The 27,781-nt window shown below is 33.1% G+C and overlaps 1 protein-coding gene across 1 annotated transcript; it reads left to right on the top strand.

Moving 5' to 3' along the window:
• The first annotated feature begins 481 nt into the window (after nucleotides 1–481).
• LOC127737322 (uncharacterized) lies at nucleotides 482–27,541 on the top strand. Its single transcript, XM_052247914.1, has 6 exons — nucleotides 482–523; nucleotides 6,445–6,541; nucleotides 10,872–11,098; nucleotides 17,195–17,360; nucleotides 24,248–24,433; nucleotides 25,278–27,541. The coding sequence occupies exons 2-6, from the start codon at nucleotides 6,469–6,471 to the stop codon at nucleotides 25,490–25,492; spliced, it is 867 nt and encodes a 288-aa protein (XP_052103874.1). The 5' UTR covers nucleotides 482–523; nucleotides 6,445–6,468; the 3' UTR covers nucleotides 25,493–27,541.
• Nucleotides 27,542–27,781: the final 240 nt, after the last annotated feature.

The following is a 27,781-nucleotide window of genomic DNA, read 5'->3' as shown; positions in this document are numbered from 1 at the left end:
TTGTTGCTCTGTCGGTTTTAAAAGCTCTTCAGAGCTTATGTTTGTGCTTGTATTGTATAAACCGACTCTAAATAAAGCTTTATGTCTATGTCTATAACGACACTAAAAAAAATTTAAACAGACCTCTTTTTTTTAATTTTCCATCAATTTTACAAAGATATTATAGTTTTTACCTGTAGGAGTGTATAGTGGTGTAATGTATGTTAGAATCAATAGCTGGGTAAAAAAGGTTATTGTTTAGTTTATACAAGGATAGAATCTAAAATATTTCTCTTTTATCTACAAAAAAAAATCATTTTGTATCATATTTAAAAAAAAATGTTCTCTTCATTATACATATCTAATAGAATTATATTAAAATGCAAATTATAGACAACATTATAAATTTTGGCATCATATTGATTTGGGTTACTTGCTCTGCAACAGTCCACAAAACACTTACATGGCTGATCCGTTTACGGTTCTACTATTAATCACATATCAACTTTCATTTTCGATAAAGCCTAAAAATAACTGTAGCCAGGTAAGGTAGAGTTAATGAATATTTAGTGTGTTGAAGCCTGCGCTCTGTGTTTCATTCCTTAAACTGTATGTCCAAGACCTACTTGAAAACTCAAAAACAACTCGATTGGCTTCCACCTAGGAATATATATACATACATAGGCGCACCTACTTTTGCAGTTGACATTGCCCTATTGAGCTCTGACACATCTGAAATGCAATTAATGCTTGACATTATAGGTAGATATGCTGAACAGCATCAATATAACATCCATCCAACAAAAACCGTACAGTGTAATACGAAAGAAAAAGACAACAAATGGTTATTGAAAGGAAAAACTATTGAACCAACAAATGCCACAACACATTTAGGTCGTCAAAGAACAAATAAACGAGAAAATGAAATTAACATTGACGACCATATTAAACAAGCAAAAAGAACAAAATACTCCTTAATGAGCTCAGTTCTTCATGGAACAAACCAGTCAGGGATATAACTCTATAGGGTTATTAGAGAAAATATCATACATGTGTTATTACAGATACTTTCATGAGTTGTCTACTCTTTATTCCTTAAATTTTCTAAGTTTGTAGTAACATATATTTGTTATTTGTTGAATAAATCATAAACATTTTAATTTTTAGTGGGCACTTGGGAATTCTTGAAACTTTGCGCAGAAACTAAATACATAGCCTCGATTACTAATTTTCAAATTACATTGATACATTTTTCACCAACCATGGTAAATCAATGAGACAAGGCTTTTAAGGGATAAACTTAGCTGTAATAAGGCTTAGTTATTAAAAGCATGTAACTTATTATATGAGACACTTGGGAATTACTGGGAAGCTTGCGCAGAACCTCATTACATGCCTTGATAATTATTTCTTACAATAAATTAAAATACATTGTGATTAAACATGATTTATGTCTGAGCAAAGGCTTTGAAGTGATGTAAAGAAGCTGTAATAACACCCTTTAGTTATTACAGGCATATTTTTAAGACAATAATAATGTCAATAGAACTTGTATACATTTTAACAAAACAAATGATGTATATTAATAATATTGGCCCTTTGAAACATGTAACATACATATGTTATCACAGTTCTTTGATTTTTTAGTCCACAATAACAAATGTATGTTATTTTTCTGTAATAACCCTATAAAGTTATAGCCTGGACTGCAAACGGGGTTGACCCAATCACAGGATATAACATCTACAAGACATATATTCTCCCAAGGCTTCTATATGGCTTAGAAATACTACCACTTACTAAAGGTCAAATTGAAACTCTAGAAAAGTTTCATAAAAATACCTTGAGACATATCCAATCGCTGCCTCAAAGAACAGCCACATCAGCAATACATCTACTACTAGGAGCAATTCCAGTTGAAGGAGAACTTCACAAGCGACAATTATCTATGCTCTACTCTCTATTATCGGCCAAAAATCAAACTATTCAAGATCTCTTACAACGCCAATCATCAATCAATTTTGACAACCCCAAAAGCTTCTTCTTTGGTGCAATGGAAACACTTCAAATATACAAGCTTCCAAACATATGGGAACTTCAAAGCAATTTGCCTATAAAATCTAAATCTAAACATTAGCATGATAAGTAAACCTTAAAATGTCAAACTACTGGAATAATGCTCTCCAAATTGATACAGTCCCACTTAAATATCTAGCTGTAAATTATATTAAAACTGGAAAGCTGCACATCTCCTACACCACATTGCAACCTATAATTGTAGATGTTCGGAAAGGTATCAAAAGTAGGATGATGACATGTACATATACCCGACAAGCTGATCGACATAAATTTAGTAGATATGAAATTGCTCCAACATGTCAATTGTGTAATCAAGAACCAGAAGACCTTCCACATATGCTTACTACCTGCTCAGCATTAAGTGAGACAAGAAACTTTTACGCCAATCAAAATTTATATAACCAAATTCATTGGAGAAAGGAAATGGAAAGAGACCTTTATAGATAGACATAAAATTACAGTCCTTATTATGTACAAACTTCACACATATATTCAGTGAAAGCAAACTCAAAATAGAAGAACTAGAAACGTTAACAAGAAATATGTTCTACAAGATGCATAATTCAAGACCAAAACTGATAAGTGTGTGATGGCTGTTGATAATTATAACTCACTCTCAGAAACTTAAGTCTATTTTAGATTTTAGCATTTGTATATATATTTACGGAGTGTGTACATAGTTAAAATTACTTTTTAACCATATTACCCTCAAAAGAGGGGTGTTCCTATTAGAGGAAGCTCATACGAAGAAAAGAAGAAAAGAAGTTAGTCAACAGTCAACGATTGCAACACTTCAGTGTGTCTGATGAATATACAATGCTGAACGGGGACCAGACTAGTTCCGCATTAACCTATTAATCATCGTCTAAATTCAAAGAAAAGTGGTCAATTGTCATTGGTTAATAGGACCAGAAACATACAGCGCATTCATTGACAAAAAGATCTTTTGACATTATAAAATTGAGAATGGAAATGGTGAATATGTCAAAGAGACAACAACCCGGCCAAAGAGCAGATAACAGCCGAAGGCCACCAAAGGGTCTTCAACGCAGCGAGAAAATCCCGCACCCGGAGGTGGTCCTCAGCTGGCCCCTAAATAAAAATGTGTACTAGTTCAGTGAAAATGGACGTCATACTAAACTCCAAAACATATAAATGAACTAAAATTAAAAAACATACAAGACTAACAAAGGCCAGAGGCTCCTGACTTGGGACAGGTGCAAAAATGCGGCGGGGTTAAACATGTTTTGTGAGATCTCAAGGCCAAAATTAAAATTAAGTTTGTTTCCCCTTACCCGACCGACCCACTAAAAATCCGCCGACTGAAATAATTTTTTTCGAAAATCACGTTGTTGTTTTTTTTTTTCGTTTCGCTCAAAAGTTCGTTTTTTAAATTCGTTTCCTTGAATGGTCCGTATTTTCAACATTCCGCGAAATCATTGTCGCCCGTGTGTTTGCAGCAAAGGGTAAACTACGTATGAAAGGATACTGAAATTGGAATGGAATAATGTTTTGAATAAATGCATCCGAGCAATCTTAACTACTCTTCCATTCTAGCTACGCCTCCAATAACAAAATGCGTATGGAGAATGGCCGAGAAGTTACGATTGCACATCCGAGCTCACCCTTGAGCTAAAATGTTAGGCCCGGTGTTTCTGAAATTCTGCCGTGTTTGTGGTAAATCCCTGAGACTGAGTTCGTCTTTATCAGTTGGTGACTCAATAAGTTGTATATTGGCGTGCTATTTATGCTATTTTGTTTCATTTCGTATGTGATATTGGACCATACACTAGTTGTCTTTGGATAAAATAGTTGTTGATTTTTTTTCGAGCTCAGTATCATATTGTGTTGTGAAAAGTCGAGATGACTATACCAGCTAATGCTTTGATAAAAGTTCTTGTAAGTTCATATGTCTTTTATAAGCTATAATGGGCTGATGATTAAATATGGTCACATGTTCAGGGTTTTGTGAAATAAGATGCCAGTGTTTCATTATTATATTTTTAGTTTCTGTATAGATGGGTTGAATTTTGTTAACACTACTAGCGGTTGCTCCCGTTTCGCTGGGCAATGTGTTAGCAAGTTTTCCCTTTCTGTATTTTGTGTTTGATAAAAAAAATCGTTGATTTCAGATATTTGATATCCTCGTTTGAGCTTCTTACTGTTTTTTTAAGATCAGTTCTGCTGCTTGTGTTTCTGAGATACCTCAATACTTCACCCTTGATAAATCCTTTCAATGAAAACACTTTTTGGGTGTGAGCAGTGTCTGTGCAGATATTGATATGTTTCAGTTGGTTTGATATTGGTTTTAATGTCTTGTATCATACTATGCCTTCGTTAAAGAATCTTTCTCCTTTGTATAATTATGACAGTGTCTAAGAATATTATTTCATTACAGGAAAATTCGTAAGTGAACTTCAACTATCATTATCATTTTGTTTCTCTGTGTTGAAAGCGTTGTAAAATGTGTTCAAGAATTAACAAACATTTTAAGGCCTGCTAACTCAGCGAATGCTGATCCGCACATAGGCACGCCCAAGGTTTCATGGTAAAGTTTATTGTTAAAAATAAATTCATAGTTTTCTAGAATAAGCCTTAATAGGCGTAGTCATACTCGCTTGGATCACGGTTTGTGGCTTCTAGTATTTCCTTAAATGAAAAACAAGTGTACATATTTTTTGCATCGAATGTTTCTAGGTAGCAGTCTCGTTGGGGTTTTATATTTTCAATTGAATTAATGAAACTATAAGAAAAATATAGAACCGTGTCTCAATTTATATGTGGTCTACTCTAAGTCACAAAGACATTGATATTTACAAACCTTTTCTAGTCTGAAATTGTAGGGTCTTCTAGTCATGCATAATCATGATAATACATTATACAGTATGTTGTTTTAGTATCAATAAAGTTCAATTTGGTTTTTTTCTGTGTTTTCCTGTGTGTTAGATATATTTCAGTGATTTTCTCTAAAAAAAAAAAAAAAGGCCTACCTACCTACCCACTTCCAAAATGGTGGGTAGGGTAAGGGGAAACAAAGATATTTTTAATTGCGGCCCAACCCTCCCCCTATACATGTACTTCTAGCCAATGTAGAGTAAAGAAACACACAGCGATATGCACAGTAAAACTCAGTTAAAAAGAAGTCCGAGTCCAATGTCAGAATAGGTAACAAAAGAAACTAAGCAAAATGACAATGATACATAAATTAACAAAGGACTACTAGCAGTAACTGACATGCCAGCTCCAGTCTTTAATTAAACTGATTGAAAGATTATGTCTTCATCATATGAAAATCAAGTACAATCCCTCCCATTAGGGGTTTAGTATCATACCATCATAAAATATATGAGAAGAACATAACCCGTATCATGCCAACAACTGGTTTTAGAATAAGCGTGTTTATTTCCGATGCAAAGACCCTATGAGTGAATCAATATTAATACCAAAATATGCAATCCTTAATGACTTGACAACAGTATCGTAACTATATTATGTTTGTTTATCAAATTACATGTCTGACTTGAATATTTAGTGTGTTAAAGCCTGCGCTCTATGTTTCATTCCAAGACCTAAATTCGGGTTAAATCCAGACAATTTTGTCAATTTTCACCAAAATATCTATGTTTGGCCTCTTTAGGTTGTAAACGTCAATGCATTATAAGAAAATCTCAACAAAAATAATTCTATTTTACTCTTTAACATATCTATTAATCAACTTGAAACACTGGACAATATATGGGGCCAAATAGGCCCCTTAAAAAACATACTTATGCCTGCTTCATTATAACATAAAAATGTGAAATGCAATCATAACCCTTATGTTATTGGTTTGATATCAATATCTTCCAGCATTTATCACTACCTCTTATATTAAAAAACAAAGTTCAGTGAGGTAAACATTGTTTATTTCGTGTTATGGGGTATTTGTTTATTTCGTGTCATGGCGTATGAAGCTATCCTTTATAAAAATAGGTTCAACTACAAATTTACAGTTATGACAAACTACAGAAGCAAAATATAAGTGTTTCTCGTTTCTTGTTTTTTATATAGATTAGGCCGTTGGTTTTCCTGTTTGAATGGTTTTACACTAGTCATTTTTGGGGCCCTTTATAGCTTGCTGTTCGTTGTGAGCCAAGGCTCCGTGTTGAAGGCCGTACTTTGACCTATAATGGTTTACTTTTACAAATTGTGACTTGGATGGAGAGTTGTCTCATCATGCTCATTGGCACTCATACCACATCTTCTTATATCTATCAAAAGTATATGATTGTCTAAATGTGGTCAATTGGTAAATACAATTCAATGTTTTCATTTTAATTTCACATCACAAAAATGAAAACAATTTTTACCCTTTAATGCTCACAAGCACTTTGATTCTGATTTTAGGTTTGTTTTTAAAGAACAGCGACCATGTGTGTACCATTGTTTTTATTGAGTGCTTTGCTTGCTTGTCCATTAATAGTCTCAGCTTTTAACAAAACAGGTATGGTCACTTGAATGTATTATTTATATAATTTTTATTTCATTCCTATTAGATAAAGAGCAGGGCCACCAGAATTTATCTTTGATTTTCAAAAACTGATTGGCCAATTTAGGCAAAATATATAGTGATGTCAAAGAGTACTCGAGTATCGCTCGGAAGTGGGTCTCACTAATTAGCGACAAGAAGCATCAAGAAGCGACAAGAAGAATGATTTAGTTACAGGCAGAATAATTAAGCGACAAGAAAACAAATTAAGTGTCAAGCAACAAGAAAACCAATTTAGCGTGAAGAAATCTAAATATTTATTATTTCAAATAAATAAATAGATATAGAAAACATACATTAAAGTGTATATTTTCATTATTTTGTTATACTGATTGAAGAAAATGAACATTTGTTCAAGAAAAGAGTTTTGTTTTATTATCAAGGATATGTTTAAGATAATATATTTATAGTTTACAGGTTATATATACTAATAGTGCATAAGTGAATGAATGATTGAAAAAGGGGGAAGTTAATTTCTTTGTTCTTTAATTTTTAAGCTATTCTTTATGGACACTTAGTATAACCAGATAATGAAAGGATTCCATCCCATATGCACTTATATTTAGAGTTATTGCCATGTCCTTTTATTTACATAATTTATTTATCAAGATTACTTCACTGTTGTGACACCATTATGATTCTGTGATTGTAACAAAATGTTCAGATTCATAAATACTTTCAAACAATTCACTACATTATGGCACAGCTACTATTAAATGAAAATTGGAAAATTTATAAAACAATTATAATAACCTGTAATTAATTGACTTTTTTTGTTTAAATTTATTGTTTTGATAGTTAATAAACCTACTTGTCACTAAATTTGTCTTTTGTTGCTAGTTTTTGTCGAGCCTGCGACTTTTGTCGCAGAAAGCTCGACATAGGGATAGTGATCCGGCGGCGGCGGCGGCGGCGGCGGCGGCGGAGGCGGCGTTAGCTAACTTCTTAAAAGCTTTATATTTTAGAAGGTGGAAGGTCTGGATGCTTCATACTTTGTATATGGATGCCTCATGTTACGAAGTTTCCGGCAGTCACATGTCCAATGTCCTTGACCTCATTTTCATGGTTCAGTGACTACTTGAAAAAAAAGTTCAGATTTTTTGTAATGTTAGATTCTCTCTTATTATAAGTAATAGGATAAATATATTTGGTATGTGCGTACCTTGCAAGGTCCTCATGCCTGTCAGACAGTTTTCACTTGACCTCGACCTCATTTCATGGATCAGTGAACAAGGTTAAGTTTTGGTGGTCAAGTCCATATCTCAGATACTATAAGCAAAAGGTCTAGTATATTCGGTGTATGGAAGGACTGTAAGGTGTACATGTCCAACTGGCAGGTGTCATCTGACCTTGACCTCATTTTCATGGTTCAGTGGTTATAGTTAAGTTTTTGTGTTTTGGTCTGTTTTTCGTATACTGTATGCCATAGGTCTACTATATTTGGTGTATGGAATGATTGTAAGGTGTACATGTCTAGCGGGCAGGTGTCATCTGACCTTGACCTCATTTTCATGGTTCAGTGGTCAAAGTTAAGTTTTTGAGTTTTGGTCTTTTTTTCTAATACTATGTGCAATAGTTCAACTATATTTGGTATGTGCATACCTTGCAAGGTCCTCATGCCCGTCAGACAGTTTTCACTTGACCTCGACCTCATTTCATGGATCAATGAACAAGGTTAAGTTTTGGTGGTCAAGTCCATATCTCAGATACTATAAGCAATAGGTCTAGTATATTCGGTGTATGGAAGGACTGTAAGGTGTACATGTCCAACTGGCAGGTGTCATCTGACCTTGACCTCATTTTCATGGTTCAGTGGTTATAGTTAAGTTTTTGTGTTTTGGTCTGTTTTTCTTATACTGTATGCAATAGTTCAACTATATTTGGTGTATGGAAATATTTTATGATCTATTTGGCAGTCACGCAGGTTTTATTTGACCTTGACCTCATTTTCAAGGTTCATTGCTCAGTGTTAAGTTTTTGTGTTTTGGTCTGTTTTTCTTAAACTATAAGCAATAGGTCAACTCTATTTGTTGTATGGAAGAATTGTTAGCTGTACATGCCTGCCTAGCATGGTTCATCTGACCTTGACCTCATTTTCATGGTTCATTGGTCAATGTTTAGTTTACTTGATTAATGTTAAGTTTATGTGACAGTTGTAATAAAGCTTTATATTTAGGACTATCAACATAATATCAATGATTAGTAAAGAAGGCGAGACATTTCAGCGTGTGCACTCTTGTTTTCTTCTTGCGATCACTATAACGCAACTATAGTAATCTCCGGAATTATCGACAGTAAAACTGACTGAAAAATATAAATTTTGTGAATGTTAACAGACATATCGTTGGGAAGACTACTAAAATGTTGGAAAAAAAGAGAGAGAAATTTACTTTCGAAAGTTGCGAAATCGAATCTCCCCAGAAAAAGAATTATGGTTAAACGCACTGGTCAGTGACTTCTAGTTATCATGCCTTTGTAAATGTTTTTTCTTTATGATGATATAATGTTTGTGTTGTTTGATCTGGTTTACAGTCTTCACAATTAACCACAAAACTACCAGCCCAGGCTTGTGAAATTGCTTTCGGGCTTTGTAAAATTCTTCTCTAAAGCCAACAGAATCAAACTAAAATTTTCTTAAAATTGAGCTTCGGACTAGTGGATTCAAAAGTTTATCGTGAAGACTGGGTTTAACTTTGTGATCATTGATATTTAAAAAAGTGTTTATGTAATAATTGTTATTTTAATTTGTACATGTAGTAAATGAGCTATTAATTATTGTATATAATATTCTCATGGCTATTATCTTCCCTAATATTTAGACTTATCTAATAATGTAGAGAGTTTAACGTTCATTACACAATAACCATAAAAGCGTATTTAGTATATATTTTCCCAAGGGAGTACTCGAGAGTATCTGTAGGCAAAAACAATGAGTACTCATTTAGTATTTCTTCACCGATTTGACAACTCTAAAATTGTTTGAATCTTTAGGGAAATGATGATTAGAAGACAATCTACAAATTTTCTTTATTTATTGTTAATTGGAAGACCTTCTACAAACTTGACTTATTGAATGTTAATTGAGAGACCTTTTAAAAACTTTCTTTATTTAATGTAAATTGGGAGACCTTCTTCAAACTTTCTTTATTGAATGTTAATTGGAAGACCCTGTACTAACTTTCTTTATTTAATTTTAATTGGAAAACCCTCTTCAAACTTTCTGTATTCAATGTTAATTAGACCGTCTTCAAACTTTCTTTTGTTACCGGTAATGTTAATTGGGAGACTCTCTGTAAACTATCTTTTAATGTTGCTTGAAAAACCCTCTACAAACTTTCTTTATTGGATGTTTATTGGAAGACCCACTACAACATTTCTTTATTGAAGGTAAATTGAAGACCCATTTTTATATTTTCTTTTTTTTTATGTTAATTAGAAAATCTTGTTAAAATTTTCTTTATTGAATTTTTAATTAGAAAACCCTCTACAAACTTTGTTTATTGAATGTTAATCTAAAGACACTTTTCATATTTTCATTCTTTAATGTTAATTAAAAGATCCACTTCAACTTTCTTTTTTTTTTAAATCAATTGGAAAACTCTCAACAAACTTTCCTTATTTAATGTAAATAAGAAAACCCTCTTTAAACTTTCTTTTATAATGTAATGTTAATTGGGAGACTCTTTACAAACTATCTTGTAATGTTAATTGGAAAATCATCTACAAACTTTCTTTATTATATTTTAGAGTTGTTTTATTTCTTTCTATGATTGTATTTTGTATTATGTTTACCTCTTGTTTCACATGTGAATGTGACAGAGTGTTTTTAAATAAAGCATATTGTATTTAATGTTAATTGGAAAACCCTCTACGAATTTGTTTTTGTTCAATTTCAATTGGAAGACCCTTTTCAAACTTTCTTTTTTTTCAAAATTAATTGGAAAACCCTCAACAAACTTTATTTCTTGAATTTAAATTGCAATTGGAAGACTAACTCTTTATTTAATGTTAATTGGAAAACCATCTACAAACTTTCTTATTTAGTGTTAATTGGAAGACCCTCTAAAAATTTTCCTTATTTAATGCTGGGAACAGTATGTCAATATTTTTGTTCCTGTTTAATGTTAATTGGAAAACTATCGACACTTATTTTATTTAATGTTAATTGGAAGACCCTCTAAACACTGCCTCTTATTTGAACCTAAATAGTATTTCACAAAGCAGCCATTATAACATTGTCTTGATAGTTGCTTATTAATTAGCTAGATTTTATTATTATGTTTAGTTGGATTCAAGAAAGAAGACTGTGATGAATACAGGCTTTCAATGTACAATGCAGGAGATGTCTATAATATAATCTGGGATGGAGAGGAGTATCCCAAATTTTGTAGTTTGAAATTTAAAATGGTCAGTGCAGACAGTTATGAGTTATGTGCTAAGGTCACTGAGTTTCGTTTGGAATGTCCTGATTTTAAACTCAAGTTCTATTGGGGAGTCAGCATGAATCTAAAGGTAAGTATATAGAAATATTTTAAAAAAATTGTTGAATAAGCTAAAAATAGTAAAATGGTTCTCACATTTGAACACATTTGAAGAAGGCCTCCTTTACGAGAAAAAAAAACAAATGTATACTACATGTATAACAAGGCGTTGTTATTTCCTTCAGTTTTGTAGTGGTTTCAGTTTATTATAAGGTATTTTTGCTTCCTTCAGTTTTGTAGTGGTTGCAGTAAACTATAACAAGGCATTGTTGCTTCCTGCGGTATTGTAGTGGTTGCATTATACTATAACAAGGCATTGTTGCTTCCTGCATTATTGTAGTGGTTGCAGTATACTATAACAAGGCATTGTTGCTTCCTATGGTATTGTAGTGGTTATAGTTTATTATAACAAGGCGTTGTTGCTTCCTGCGGTATTATAGTGGTTGCAGTATACTATAACAAGGCATTGTTGCTTCCTGCGGTATTGTAGTGGTTGCAGTATATTATAACAAGGTTTTGATGCTTCCTTCAGTCTTGTAGTGGTTGTAGTATACTATAACAAGGCATTGTTGCTTCCTTCAGTCTTGTAGTGGTTGCAGTATACTATAACAAGGCATTGTTGCTTCCTTCCGTCTTGTAGTGGTTGCAGTATACTATAGCAAGGCATTGTTGCTTCCTTCCATCTTGTAGTGGTTGCAGTATACTATAACAAGGCATTGTTGCTTCCTTCAGTATTGTAGTGGTTGCAGTAAACTATAACAAGGCGTTTTTGCTTCTTTCAGTCTTGGAGTTGTTGCATTATACTATAACAAGGCGTTGTTGCTTCCTTTTAGTTTTGTAGTAGTTGCAGTATACTATAACAAGGCATTGTTGCTTCTTGCAGTATTGTAGTGGTTGCAGTATACTAAAACAAGGCATTGTTGCTTCCTTCAGTTTTGTAGTGGTTGCAGCATACTATAACAAGGCATTGTTGCTTCTTGCAGTATTGTAGTGGTTGCAGTATACTAAAACAAGGCATTGTTGCTTCCTTCAGTTTTGTAGTGGTTGCAGTATACTATAACAAGGCATTGTTGCTTTCTTCAGTTTTGTAAGGGTTGCAGTATACTATAACAAGGCATTGTTGCTTCCTGCGGTATTATAGTGGTTGCAGTATACTATAACAAGGCATTGTTACTTCCTGCGGTATTATAGTGGTTGCAGTATACTATAACAAGGCATTGTTGCTTCCTGCGGTATTATAGTGGTTGCATTATACTATAACAAGGCATTGTTGCTTCCTGCATTATTGTAGTGGTTGCAGTATACTATAACAAGGCATTGTTGCTTCCTATGGTATTGTAGTGGTTATAGTTTATTATAACAAGGCGTTGTTGCTTCCTGCGGTATTATAGTGATTGCAGTATACTATAACAAGGCATTGTTGCTTCCTGCGGTATTGTAGTGGTTGCAGTATATTATAACAAGGTTTTGATGCTTCCTTCAGTCTTGTAGTGGTTGTAGTATACTATAACAAGGCATTGTTGCTTCCTTCAGTCTTGTAGTGGTTGCAGTATACTATAACAAGGCATTGTTGCTTCCTTCCGTCTTGTAGTGGTTGCAGTATACTATAGCAAGGCATTGTTGCTTCCTTCCATCTTGTAGTGGTTGCAGTATACTATAACAAGGCATTGTTGCTTCCTTCAGTATTGTAGTGGTTGCAGTAAACTATAACAAGGCGTTTTTGCTTCTTTCAGTCTTGGAGTTGTTGCATTATACTATAACAAGGCGTTGTTGCTTCCTTTTAGTTTTGTAGTAGTTGCAGTATACTATAACAAGGCATTGTTGCTTCTTGCAGTATTGTAGTGGTTGCAGTATACTAAAACAAGGCATTGTTGCTTCCTTCAGTTTTGTAGTGGTTGCAGCATACTATAACAAGGCATTGTTGCTTCTTGCAGTATTGTAGTGGTTGCAGTATACTAAAACAAGGCATTGTTGCTTCCTTCAGTTTTGTAGTGGTTGCAGTATACTATAACAAGGCATTGTTGCTTTCTTCAGTTTTGTAAGGGTTGCAGTATACTATAACAAGGCATTGTTGCTTCCTGCGGTATTATAGTGGTTGCAGTATACTATAACAAGGCATTGTTACTTCCTGCGGTATTATAGTGGTTGCAGTATACTATAACAAGGCATTGTTGCTTCCTTCAGTTTTGTAAGGGTTGCAGTATACTATAACAAGGCATTGTTGCTTCCTGCGGTATTGTAGTGGTTGCAGTATACTATAAATAGGCACTGTTGCTTACTTCAGTTTTGTAGTGGTTGCAGTATACTATAACAAGGCATTGTTGCTTCCTACAGTATTGTAGTGGTTGCAGTATACTATAACAAGTTGTTGCTTCCTTCAGTTTTGTAGTGGTTGCAGTATACTATAACAAGGCATTGTTGCTTCCTTCAGTTTTGTAAGGGTTGCAGTATACTATAACAAGGCATTGTTGTTTCCTGTGGTATTATAGTGGTTGCAGTATACTATAACAAGGCATTGTTGCTTACTTCAGTTTTGTAGTGGTTGCAGTATACTATAACAAGGCATTGTTGCTTCCTTCAGTTTTGTAAGGGTTGTAGTATACTATAACAAGGCGTTGTTGCTTCCTGCGGTATTGTAGTGGTTGCAGTATACTAAAACAAGGCATTGTTGCTTCCTGTGGTATTGTAGTGGTTGCAGTATACTATAACAAGGCATTGTTGCTTACTTCAGTTTTGTAGTGGTTGCAGTATACTATACCAAGGCATTGTTGCTTCCTTCAGTTTTGTAAGGGTTGTAGTATACTATAACAAGGCTTTGTTGCTTCCTTTGGTATTGTAGTGGTTGCAGTATACTAAAACAAGGCATTGTTGCTTCCTGCGGTATTGTAGTGATTGCAGTATACGATAACAAGGCATTGTTGCTTCCTTCCGTCTTGTAGTTGTTGCATTATACTAAAACAAGGTATTGTTGCTTCCTTCAGTCTTGAAGTGGTTGCAGTATACTATAACAAGGCATTGTGGCTTCCTTCAGTCTTTAAGTGGTTGCATTATACTATAACAAGGCATTATTGCTTCCTACAGTATTGTAGTGGTTGCAGTATACTATAACAAGGCCTTGTTGCTTCCTGCGGTATTGTAGTGGTTGCAGTATATGATAACAAGGCATTGTTGCTTACTTCAGTTTTGTAGTGGTTGCAGTATACTATTACAAGGCATTGTTGCTTCCTTCAGTTTTGTAGTGGTTGCAGTATAGTATAACAAGACGTTGTTGCTTCCTTAGGTATTGTAGTGGTTGCAATATACTATAACAAGACATTGTTGCTTCCTTCAGTTTTGAAGTGGTTGCAGTATACTATAACAAGGCATTGTTGCTTCCTTCAGTTTTGTAGTGGTTGCAGTATACTATAACAAGGCGTTGTTGCTTCCTACAGTATTGTATTGGTTGCAGTATACTATAACAAGGCATTGTTGCTTAATTCAGTTTTGTAGTGGTTGCAGTATACTATAACAAGGCATTGTTGCTTCCTTCAGTTTTGTAGTGGTTGCAGTATACTATAACAAGGCATTGTTGCTTCCTTCAGTTTTGTAAGGGTTGCAGTATACTATAACAAGGCATTGTTGCTTCCTGCGGTGTTATAGTGGTTGCAGTATACTATAACAAGGCATTGTTACTTCCTGCGGTATTATAGTGGTTGCAGTATACTATAACAAGGTATTGTTGCTTCCTTCAGTTTTGTAGTGGTTGCAGTTTACCGTATAGTGGGTTTTTTTCGCGGGTGTAAAATTTCGCCATTTAGGGGCAACAAAGTATACGAAAAATTTTGGCGGTTTTTATTTTGTCGGATTCTTAAATACCAATTAAATATTTTGGCGGATACCGAAATGGTTGTAGCTAAAAAGTTGTAAAAATTGACAAACAAGTGTCTATTGTTATTGTTAAATGATTGTTTTGCCGGCATGACGTCTTATTTATTGATTATATATTGATACAGTTAATGAATAGAATACAGGTGTACACATTTCTTGTATATATTACGGTTGATTAGTTACGAAATTGATCGGACCTTTGATGTACTAATTAGTTTTAAAATAACCAAGAGTGACTTGCAACTCTTAAATATAATTTGACACTAATTGATAAGGGTAAATCTCTGACAGAGTACCTTACACTTATATTATTTGACACTAATAAACTTATTAACACCTATTAGCCATTTTATAAAATATATGTAATACTACGTATAATGCCCTTTTGGCATTTATGTTGTTAAAACTAACATAAACCGTTATTGACCCGCCGAACTGAAAAATACATCGTTTACAAAACGCTCCAGCTATTGGAAAGTATCGTACGGATGCATAAATTTTAGCGGAATTTATTTTCGCGATTTTCCTTTATCCGCCAAAATAAGCGAAAAAAAACACCCCACGAAAATAACCCGCTGTACGGTACTATAACAAGGCGCTGTTATTTCCTTCAGTTTTGTAGTGGTTGCAGTATACTATAACAAGGCATTGTTGCTTCCTTCAGTATTGTAGTGGTTGCAGTATACTATAACAAGGCATTGTTACTTCCTACGGTATTGTAGTGGTTGCAGTATACTATAATAAGGCTTTGTTATTTTCTTCAGTTTTGTAGTGGTTGCAGTAAACTATAACAAGTCATTGTTGCTTCCTACGGTATTGTAGTGGTTGCAGTATACTATAACAAGGCGTTGTTGCTTCCTTCAGTCTTGTAGTGGTTGCAGTATGTTGCTTTGCTTTAGTTTTTTAGTGTTGTTTGGTGCTGTTTTATTTTGTATGATGATATGATCAGTGTATTGTTTTTCCCCTGTCAGTCTGTAGGTCTCCCTTTCCATCTCTCTTTCTGTCTGTCCCACATGATTTCAACTTTTTAGCTTCACCTTTTTTGATTGTGTAGGGTGTTAGTTCAAATACTGAAGATGAGCATGTTATCAGGACTTGATTTAGTTTTTCACAAATGACAAGTCATATTTTGATAAAATTAGGCATGAAGAGAACATGGTTTATCTGGCTCTCACAGTTTTCAAGCATCAGAAGTTTAATTTTATGTAGGAATTTAGTACATACGCTGAACGTGTTCAGTATATCAAAATTAAGATTTTCTTTAAATTTGCATACATGTGCAGAAGCAAGACATAGGTTTCCTTTATTTCGTCATCATTGTAAATAGAATCGTCAACATTAAGGTTCAGTCTGTGGTTACATAGATCAAGTTTGAATTTTGGTGGTGTCACTTTTACCTTTCTACAGTTATGCCCCTTTACAAATGGAAAAATTGCTGAATTTTTAGTTTCCGTTCTCTAACTTAAGTTTGCCTCAACCAAATGTTATGAATCTTATTGTAACGTTTTTATATGTTATGTCACTCAGTTTTATTATTATTGTATAAGATTACTTATTCTCATTTACAGTTGTAAAGTCATTCATTACAATCTATTTTTATTGCCTTCGATAAGAGTTTATTTGTTTAATGTCAAATTAATCATGTTAATCTGGTGCCCCGTTGCTCTGGTTATACAGGTGCTCTGGTAGACCTCAGCTCTGGGCTCCGGTTGAACTATGCTCCTGGCTCCGGTTGACCTCTGCTACCGGCTCCGGTTGCCTTAGTGCCCGGTTGATTATCTCTTTTTTAGGAGTCATTTAACCATATTTGTAATCGGGCTACTAGGGCAAATAGAGTGGTATAAAAGAGAGAAACGTATTGTTGAGCCTGCAGTTTAGATGTTGTAAACTTTATTACTGTTACTTTGTTAACACATTGGATTTTGAATAATACAGTATTGAACTTTTAATCGACTTTGTGTTTATGTTCACTTACAAGACTTAGTTCAGACTACACCAGGATCCATTTATTTATTTATGTGACCATCACTTTTACCGTTCTTGAGTTATGTCCCTTTATAATGTTATATATATATCATCTGTATTCCTCATTTATTGTAGTTGCAAGTAACATTTAGATACAGTCTAAGGATAAAGATTTCCAACATCAATGCTGTGTATAGACAAACCTGTGCACCCTATGTCACTGAAAATTATAAACATTCCTGGATTTAGAGTTTGACATCTTTAAAAAGGTTTTTTTTAATTTCTTTTTTTGCAGATTTATGACTGTTATTCCTCCTTACCAATTAAATACTGTAATGAAGACTTACTGTTCATGTCACTAGAGCCAGACTATTACAATATCAAACGCTCTAATTCTAAACTTAGAATAACAGTTACAGCAAATCTATTATCAAAATACGGGGATGAAGATTCACCTAATGGTAGGTAGTCCAAAGATTTTATAAACCTTTGTTACAAGGTCAGGACATGATTGAGATGTGTGGTCAACACAAAAGGAGCTGTGTAAGTTGTCTGATTTGGTGTTTTTATAAAGAAGTAGTAATGATATACTATTGTATTAGCATTGATGCGCTCAGTTTTAGGAGAATATGCCTATGCCTAACGGATGCTTAGTAATCTAAAATATTTCATTTTGTTTAAATTTAAAAGTGGTGGAACAGATAGGTGACATTAGAGTGATATCCTTTACACAGGTTCTCTTGACTATTTATTACATAGGGTGTTTTAGAAATTTCACAAAAATGTAAGATTATTAGTCACATATATCACAAAGTTTACAAACAAGCAGACATGGTTCATTTTTTGTAGTTTCATGAATTGCCATTTGATGACATGGAAATTGTTTTTCAATACTTCAATACAAAAAAAATTATCGCCTTATGGACATATACATGATATATGTAACAAATTTTGACAACTAATAGTAAAAGCAGCACAACATATTGAATATTTTCCAATGATGAAAAACATATTATAGCTTAGTGATCCGTTATATTTTAAAACAGGCTGTAGAAAGTTTCCTCGTGCTTGAGGTGCACTCTCTTCTGTATTTTAAAAGTTATGGTGTCTTTATTCTTCAATCTTGAGATAATTTTCATTTTCTCAATTTAAGGCCAGTTTGTGTACTAAAATTTTAATAAGACTCACACCACCTATTCTTGGTCCCAATTCCTTTAATTTCCACGTTAAAATTTTTCACTTTTAAACATTAATGGGGGGATCAATATACTGTTATTTACACATCAGACCATACTGGTTTCCAGAACTTTGGATACACCAAATCAGGTATATTATATCTGAGAAACAGGCAATAATGATATATTCCCTCAATTTTAGATTTCATTCATACACTTTTGTATTATTCAAAATTATCAGTCAAAATGTGTTCTACAACGATCTCAGTCTTCCTTTTTCGTTTGATACCTAAACTACCGAAGTGTATTCTACATAGTTTGATATTTACACCTATGCGTAAGAACTATTTTGTATCAAATATGTACTACTTTCCAGTATGTAGTATGTTCTTTTTGGCCATGCCTGATTTGGTAGTGTTACATCTTACAAAGTCTGTCCAAATTATTTTGCAAAAAATTCCGCTCAAACTTGTACTTGGGGCCGTCTTAAGCTTACAGTGAGGTAAGATTTTTTTACTCTGTGTTGAAGGCCTCACAATGACTTTGAGATGAAGAACAGCAATAAAAGAGCTGTTCCTTTGCTTTTTTTGTGTTTTTTACTATGCATGAGAGTCAAATTGTAAACAAGCATATCACTGCCACTACCCAGCTTAAAGCCTCTTCCGAACATTTGAAAGTCCCTACTATGTACTGGTTACCTAAATTGCACAAAAAACCATTTAAATTCCGTTTCATCTCTGCATCTAGTAAGTGTTCTACTACTAATCTATCAGTGCTTCTAACTACCTCCCTTACTTCTATCAAAGAACTTGTTATTAACTTTTGTAATAAAGCTTATGAAAATAATGGTATTAATTATTTTTGGAGTGTTAAAAATTCTTTAGAGGTTTTAGATAAAATACATGCTTTTGATGGTCCTTTTAATTCTGTTGACAGTTATGATTTTTCTACTCTCTATACTACACTTCCACACAATCTTATCAAGAAAAAGTTTTCATATTTAATTAAATGGTCTTTTGAAAAATCTCATTACAAATTTATTTGCTGTAACTCGTTTAAAGCCTTTTTCTGTAACGAAAAAGGAAAGTATGCTAGATACACTTACTGGAAATGTGAAGATATGATTGAAGCTTTGAATTTTCTCCTGGACAACATACATGTACGTTTCGGTGATAGAGTGTATCGACAAGTAGTAGGTATTCCTATGGGCACTAACTGTGCCCCTTTAATAGCAGATTTATTCCTGTATTGCTATGAATCTCAGTTTATGACCAAACTCAGTAAAGACACGTCATTGTTACATTTGGTTGATACATTCAACAATACCTTCCGTTATCTAGATGATATTTTTTCGTTAAATAATCCAGAGTTCTCTAAATATACTACCGAAATTTACCCAATAGAACTTACTTTAACTAAATCTAACATAAACAGCAGTAGTTGTCCTTTTCTGGATTTGGACATTTCAATCTCTAAAGGAAAACTCCATACGAAAATTTACGACAAAAGAAACGATTTTTCATTCCCTATTGTTAATTTTCCTTTTTTAGACGGTGATGTTCCTTTGGATCCATCATACGGTGTTTATATATCCCAACTCATTCGTTATGCCCGTGTGTGTAGTGATGTCATAGATTTTAACGAACGTAATCAATGCATCACTGGTAAATTATTAAATCAAGGATTTCGTTACCATAAATTACGTAAAACTTTTGCTAAGTTCTTTCATAGATACAAAGATTTGAATAGTAAATTTGGCTGTACTTGTAGAAAACTGATTAAAAACGGTATTTCACATCCTAAATTTTACGGTAATATTGTACTTAAAGCGCGGAAATCACTATGTGATCCGTGTAAACTCATCGAACCTTTAAACAAACTTATTAGTAAAGGTTATCTTACCAATGTTGTAATTAGATCTTTGAATATAGTTTACATTGGCACTAATATCGATTTTGTCATCAGCAAATTAAAACATAACTAAATTTGTATTTTTTTCAAGCGGGATGTATAAAGACTCACCCACGTTCGTTTAGATCTATAAAGAGGTTAAACTAACTATCCTACTGTCTGTCGATACATTTATTTTTGGCATTGCACTAGTCAAGTCTTCTTTGACTGTCCATGACGTTAAAATACTAAATCCCTGGGATGTGTTTTAGTTGATTTAAGTCTCTGATGCATGATTTTTTATTATTAATTGTTTTGGCTTTTAACTAGCTGTCAGTAACTGCGAGTACTCTCAAATCGTACTTTCTTGTTTATTTGACCTGTTGATACTAATTGTATTGCTTTTTTGTTATTTAATGTTATTCAGGGTTATATCTGGTCTATATACCAGCTTTGATGAGTGTTTGGTATAACTATAAATTTTCATTTCGTACTATGAACATCAAAATTATTTATTTTGTAAAAATATTTCCTTTCTCTATTAGTACTGTACACGTATACCTAACAACAAAATTATTTTCATTTACCTGTGTTTAAAGCTATTGCAAATGGCTGATATTTTTGTTCGAGCATATTGTTTAATTGTTTAACATTTTTTACCGATATAACATGTTACTTTTATTATTCTTCCCTTAGTTTATTTATTTTGTATTTTTGTTCAGTGTATGTTCAATGGTGTTAATATGTCCTTTGATTGAGTTAAGCTATTTCAGTTGATATTTTATAGTGTGTCTTTCTATGTTGTGATGTTACACTATTGTTTCAGAAAAAGGGTGAAGGTTTGGTACCATTAAAACGTTTAAACCCGCTGCATTTGTTTGCACCTGTCCTAAGTCAGGAATCTGATGTTCAGTAGTTGTCGTTTGTTGATGTGGTTCATAAGTGTTTCTCATTTCTCGTTTTTTATATAGATTAGACCGTTGGTTTTCCCGTTTGAATGGTTTTACACTAGTAATTTTTTTGGGGCCCTTTATAGCTTACTGTTTGGTGTGAGCCAAGGCTCCGTGTTGAAGACCGTACTGTGACCGATAATGGTTTACTTTTATAAATTTTGACTTGGATGGAGAGTTGTCTCATTGACACTCATACCACATCTTCTTATATCTATGTACTGATTTTGTGTCATGGATGAATAGCACATATCCTTTGTTTTTCTATTATATTAAATCCAGTGGTTTGTCTGAATCTTTGAAAAATATAAACGGTAATCTCCATCTATATTTTTAGCAACTTTCTAAATGGATGGTAGTTTTTTCAATGCTTTTTCTATTTAGGTTTAGGTCTCCAAGGTGGCAAATATTTTTTCTAATGGTTGCTAACTTGAAGAAACGAGAATGATATCAAATTACATGTAGCTTTTTAGCATTTAAATTGTTGCTCCATGAATGAAGCATGTCTAACATTAACATCATAACCCTTTATGTGGCGTTTAAAGTGATATTTTTCTGTTGACAATGGTTGAAGAAAAATAAAATAAAATTCAAAGATGGCAATTTAATTAACCGAAAGTTAAAGAAAGACAGGCAACACTATGGTCAAAAGAAAAAAAAAAGAAAGACAAACAAGAGTTCACAAAACAGTACACAATAAACTTAAAATATCTAGCTTGAGATAAAGCAACACCAACCTGAATCTTAAGTGTGGTAAATGTGTGAGCCAAAATTTGTTCCTGTGAAAAAAAGTTCCAGTGGAATAAATATGGGAGAATGTTCCATCTCTATAAAATAAGTTCCACAATTTACCTGGTGAAATAAGTTCTGTGTTTGTGAAATCTGTTCCTTACCTGGTGAAATAAGTTTCGGGTTTGTGAGATTTGTTCCTTACCTGGTGAAATAAGTTCCTTGTCTGTGAAATATGTTCCACTGGTTATACAAGTTATCTTTTATACTGAGCATTGTCTTCAGTGAGTTTAAAGTTATCATTCATATATTTTATAAGATCATGTATTATAATAAATAAAAAGTGTAAACATCCAATATGGATCGTGTGAAGTATAGCAAAATTTTTAATTACATTCTCGATAAAAAATACCCAAATGACACTAATGGGGCAGGAAAGAGAAGAATAAGAAAAATCACTCAGAAAAATGATATTATCTACATACAATATATATGCTGACTTAATTTGAATTTCTAAAAGATCACCATATTTTGAATGTTCTCGTGTTGTTTAAAGACTTCAATGATGAGTATTAAATTTGTCAGGTACAACTACCGGTATAGAATGTTTTGCTTGATATAAGGTTAATACATCACATTAAACTATAACACCCATGACAGTTTACAGGAAACAAGGAGGAATACCACATAAAATACAAATAAATACAAATTATAATACATTTTCTACAGAAGGAAATGCCTGTACCAAGTCAGGAACATGACAGTTGTTTTCGTTTGGTGTGTTTGAGCTTTTGATTTTGCCATTTGTTAAGGGACTTTCCGTTTTGAATTTTCCTTTGAGTTTGGTATTTTTGTTGTTTTACTTTTTACATAACCGTCACTTTTATTTCTATTCTTCATCCTAGAGTTGCAGTCACGCCTTTAATTGCAAATGTATCCCATGCAAGCTCAGGACAGCACCCAGCATTATTATTTAAGTGTAACAAGAAAATGTTCCGCTGTGAAATATGTTGCAAAGGAACTTATTGTATATGTTCCATCGGAACTTATATCACAGGAACTTATTTCACATTTTTGAACATTTAATATTGGAACAATAATTCATGGAACAGTGCTAGAACATATTTCCTTATAATATATATTCCAGGTAGAGTGGGGGGCCCATATTCGCCGCAAAAACTGGCAATTTTTACCCATAGACAACGAATTTTATAACGCCAGTATCTTTTTATGTTACTTGCATGTAGTTGACTATTCGATAAACAAAACTGATTCATAAAAATTAACTATGCCGCCGGACAACTGCAGACATCTTGGTTGGCAATGGGGAAAAAAAACGCGACATTTCCCGAACAAAATCATAAAACGGCGAATATGGGCACCCCACTCTATACATTTTCTGTGATATAAATTCAGGTGGTACATATTTCCTTTGAAATAAGTTCAGGCGAAACAAATGTCACGCCAAAACAAAAATTTTTTGTTACATTGTATATTCATTTTTTATAGGTTGTATATTCATTGTTTAGTGGAGTGATATCTGGTGTTATAGGTTGTATATAACTGTTTAGTGGAGTGATTGCTGGTGTTATATGTTGTATATTCATTGTTTAGTGGAGTGATTGCTGGAGTTATAGGTTGTATATTACTGTTCAGTGGAGTGATTGCTGGTGTTATAGGTTGTATATTCATTGTTTAGTGGAGTGATTGATGGGGTTATAGGTTATAAATTACTGTTTAGTGGAGTGGTTGCTGGTGTTATATGTTGTATATTCATTGTTTAGTGGAGTGATAGCTGGTGTTATATGTTGTATATTCATTGTATAGTGGAGTGATTGCTTGGGTTATAGGTTGTATATTACTGTTTAGGTGGAGTGATAGCTGGTGTTATAGGTTGTAGATTTATTATTAGTGGAGTGATAGCTGGTGTTATATTTTGTTTATTCACTGTTTAGCGGAGTGATTGCTGGTGTTATGTGTTGTATATTCATTGTTTAGTGGAGTGATAGCTGGTGTTATAGGTTATATATTACTGTTCAGTGGAATGATAGCTGATGCTACATGTTGTATATTCATTGTTTAGTGGAGTGATTGCTGGTGTTATATGTTGTATACTCATTGTTTAGTGGAGTGATTGCTGGTGTTATATTTTGTTTATTCGTTGTTTAGTGGAGTGATTGCTGGTGTTATATGTTGTATATTCATTGTTTAGTGGAGTGATTGCTGGTGTTATATTTTGTTTATTCGTTGTTTAGTGGAGTGATTGCTGGTGATATATGTTGTATATTCATTGTTTAGTGGAGTGATTGCTGGTGTTATAGGTTGTATGTTACTGTTCAGTGGATTGATAGCTGGTGTTTTATGTTGTATATTTATTGTTTAGTGGAGTGCTAGCTGGTGTTTTATGTTGTATATTCATTGTTTAGTGGAGTGCTAGCTGGTGTTTTATGTTGTATATTCATTGTTTAGTGGAGTAATAGCTGGTGTTTTATGTTGTATATTACTGTTCAGTGGATTGATTGCTGTTGTTGTAGGTAGTATGTTCCTTGTTTATTATTTGTACTACGTTTTTTTATACTAATGGTGATATACATTTTTGTTTAGGTGGAGTGATAGCTGGTGTTATCGGAAGTATATTCATTGTTTGTCTGGTATGTTTTGTATGTATCCTTGTAATCAAGCGTAAAGCTGCATCCGAGTCTATAATGCAGGGAACCAGACAACAAGACAATAATGATGTCAATACAATGCCACAGTTCCATGGAAATGAATGGCATCAGCAAAACCCAGGTAACAATATTAGGCGAATATAAAGAAGGAATAGTTACTGTACCTTATAAGTATAACTTAAAATTATATGAGAGCAATCCTCTTAGAGCAATATTACTTTTATTTGTATATCAAGGTAAAATTTATTAGAGTATGTACAACTTAAGTCTCTTAGCCCATACATTATATTTAAAACGTCTTTTACCTTTATCTGAAATTCCTTAGCCTTAAAACGTAGGATGAATTAGTCAAATTTTGTTTCATAAAGAATGATGTTGACAGAGTAAGTTAATGTGTTTAGTGTGTGGACAAATAAAAAAAGGTGTAACATATAAACCATGGGTGAAAATTGTTGTGTTTTATGGTCAAAACATATTTGAAAAAAGTTGGCGGATTAATAACTCCTGAATATTTATTTTGATAACGTTATGGTTTCCTGTGAATCTGACAATAAACTCATGCTGAATAGCGGTTATTTGGCTCTGTGGTATTTATGAAAACACAGTCCGGTCTGGTCGGAATGATGATGTTAAACCTATTGCTCCTGTTGGGAGAGTGTCATGCTCTCCCCATGTTTCATAACCTTTGCACCATCATATTGAAATTGAAGGATTTGTACGAAGCCAGTTGCAAGGCAATATTCCAGTCTCTATTCAAATAGTTCTCATCTATTTTTCATTTATATACAGTCCAAATCAGTCCATCCCAGATAACCAGTCTATTAGATTCATCATTAAGTTGATCTCATTCTCATTATACGACTAGACATTAGGCAAACCATCCGAACTATTAAAGTATCTAAAAAGAACACTTTTTCAGTAAATCGAGGTATGTTTATTTAAATGATAAATTTCTTTTTTTACAGAGCAAAGAAATTTAATGCAGCATACTGGAATTAGAGATGCCAATAGTGTCACAAATAATCAGTACTATCAAGGTCCTGAATCATATTCAGGCGCTCGTCCGACTACTCTTAGCGCAGTAGAACCATCAGCACCTCCAATAGGGTCAGATATATCTGCACCACCACCTACATATGACAGTGTAATCAGTAAAGGCATGGAATATGAAAAATCTTAAACTGAAATGACTACAACATTCACCTTGCTCCCAGGGAAATTTTTAACCCTTATCATCAGTCGTTAGACATGTGCTGATATTCAAGTTTCCATCTTCTCCTTGAAAACCATCAGACCAAATTATACTAATGCACAGAATGATTTAATATCTGGTAAGGAGCATGACAGTGATGAGTTGTAATGTGTGCACAATTTTTGGATCTGTGGGACGGACATCTACTACCTGTTTTCTGATACTTTCAAATGTTAAATGAAAACAAATATTTTTTTTTAAAGAAAAATACAATTATAATACCAGGTTATACATGTTATAGAACAGACGATTCGGCAATTCTTTTCACCTTCTCAGCTTGTTTAGAGAAACAGGGCAAAAGTTACTGGAAATTTAACTCTCAGTTACTTAGAGATGCAGATTATATACAAAGGGTTAAATCTTGCATTAAGGATACTACTTTGGAATATCATCTGTCAGGCGACATGAAAGATCTTCTTTCTGTGGAGCTGTCATGCGATGATCAAGCATTTTTTGAAATATTGAAAATGAAGATTAGATCTTTGTCCATAAATTACAGCATAAATAAATCCAGGGAGTACAAAAACGTTACTCTCAAACTTGAAAATGATATTGTAAATTTAGGAAGTATCATGAATCATTCTCCAAAAATAAAAAAAAATTTGAATTAGAAAATTAACAATAAGAGAAAGTTGAAGGCTTGCTGCTTAGATCCAGTGCTAATTGGCATGAGAATGGTGAAAAGTGCTCAAATTATTTTTGTAAATTAGAAAAGAAAAATTACATAAAGAAAACCATAACAGATCTAATAGATGAAAAAGGTCAACATATTTCAGAGCAATCCAAAATTCTGATGGAACAACAAAATTTAAAAAAAAATTTCTACTCAAGCAAAAAATTAGATTACAATGATACATCATTCTTTAATCATAAAATTAAGCTTACAGAAGAACAAAGTGACTTTTGTGAAGGAAATTTAACCTTTAAAGAATGTGCTAATTCATTAAAATTTATGACAAATGGTAAAAGTCCAGGTTCTGATGGGTACACTGTAGATTTTTATAAATTTTTTTGGAAAGATTTTGGCCCTTTTGTCTTTCAGTCTCTTCACTTTGGATATGAGGGTGGAGAATTTTCTGATTTTCAATATCAAAGTGACACTCCCCAAGCCCTTAAAGGACAGCGGGCCCGCGATGTATAATTTTTTACCGTGGTGGTATCGGTCTTACCGCGATGTATAATTTTTTTACCGTGGTGCTAAAATTTTCAGTAAAAAAAATCGTAAATTGGTAAAGTTTTAAGCGATTTATTAATTCTTTTCTGTCACATGACCCAGTTAGTTAATGTAGAATATGTTTATTTGCAATTAATTGCAATCTATTCTATTTAATAAATAAAATTTATGACTGTACCTTCAAACTGGATATCTATATCCACAATTAATGAATAACAGAAGTAATCTTGCAAATTTTATCCATAAGCTCATGTTAAATCTATTTATATCTACTTCCTGTCATTTAGGCGGGAAAAATAGGGAGACTTTGTTGTTGACATTAAATATGGTTACTTATAGACTTAAGATAAATTTATAGATTTAGAAATTCTTTTTAAATGGATCATGACAAATAAAGATTTAGATTTCAGTGCAGTATTAAGTCTGTATCAATTTTTGATTATCACCAAAGACAAGAAAGGTTAATATCTACATGATATCTATGGCAAAATGTTTTTAAATTTATGAAAAATTTCTTTTTTTTTTAAAATTTAAGATAGAAACTGATTCAAACAATAAATCAATATTTGTTCTTGTTATTTTATATCTCCTTATGACAAGAATCCTTTCACATACAACAACTTGCTTTCTAGAAACTATAAAGTTTTTTTTAAATTGAACATTTTTGGTCTTCTTTGAATGATATGTTATTTTTATTGATCATGGATTTTATAAAAGATTTGATTACTTTAAATTTAGATGAATATTTTGTAATGAATCATGTTTTATTTATTTAAAAAAAATATTAAAGTATACAAACTGTTTATTGATTTACTTCTTTTTTACCAATAATTGTCTGACTCAATGTCTACATAACACAGTACCACAGTGTCAGAACAAAACAAGAGACATACTGCAGTAACTAGAAATATGGCTAAGCGACGCGACGTGACACAACTGATTGTATGAATCATTTCACCAAGAAAATTCCAGGTGAAATTTGACCAGTTCAAACCAGTTTACCCAGATTGTTGACACCACGTGATCGATTTACCTTATGAGGT

Source organism: Mytilus californianus, unplaced genomic scaffold (assembly GCF_021869535.1).
Source record: "Mytilus californianus isolate M0D057914Y unplaced genomic scaffold, xbMytCali1.0.p SCAF_4, whole genome shotgun sequence".
In the NCBI taxonomy this organism is placed as follows: Eukaryota; Metazoa; Mollusca; class Bivalvia; order Mytilida; family Mytilidae; genus Mytilus; species Mytilus californianus.
Note: the sequence above shows the minus strand (reverse complement) of the source record. Positions and strands in the feature narration are given on the sequence as shown.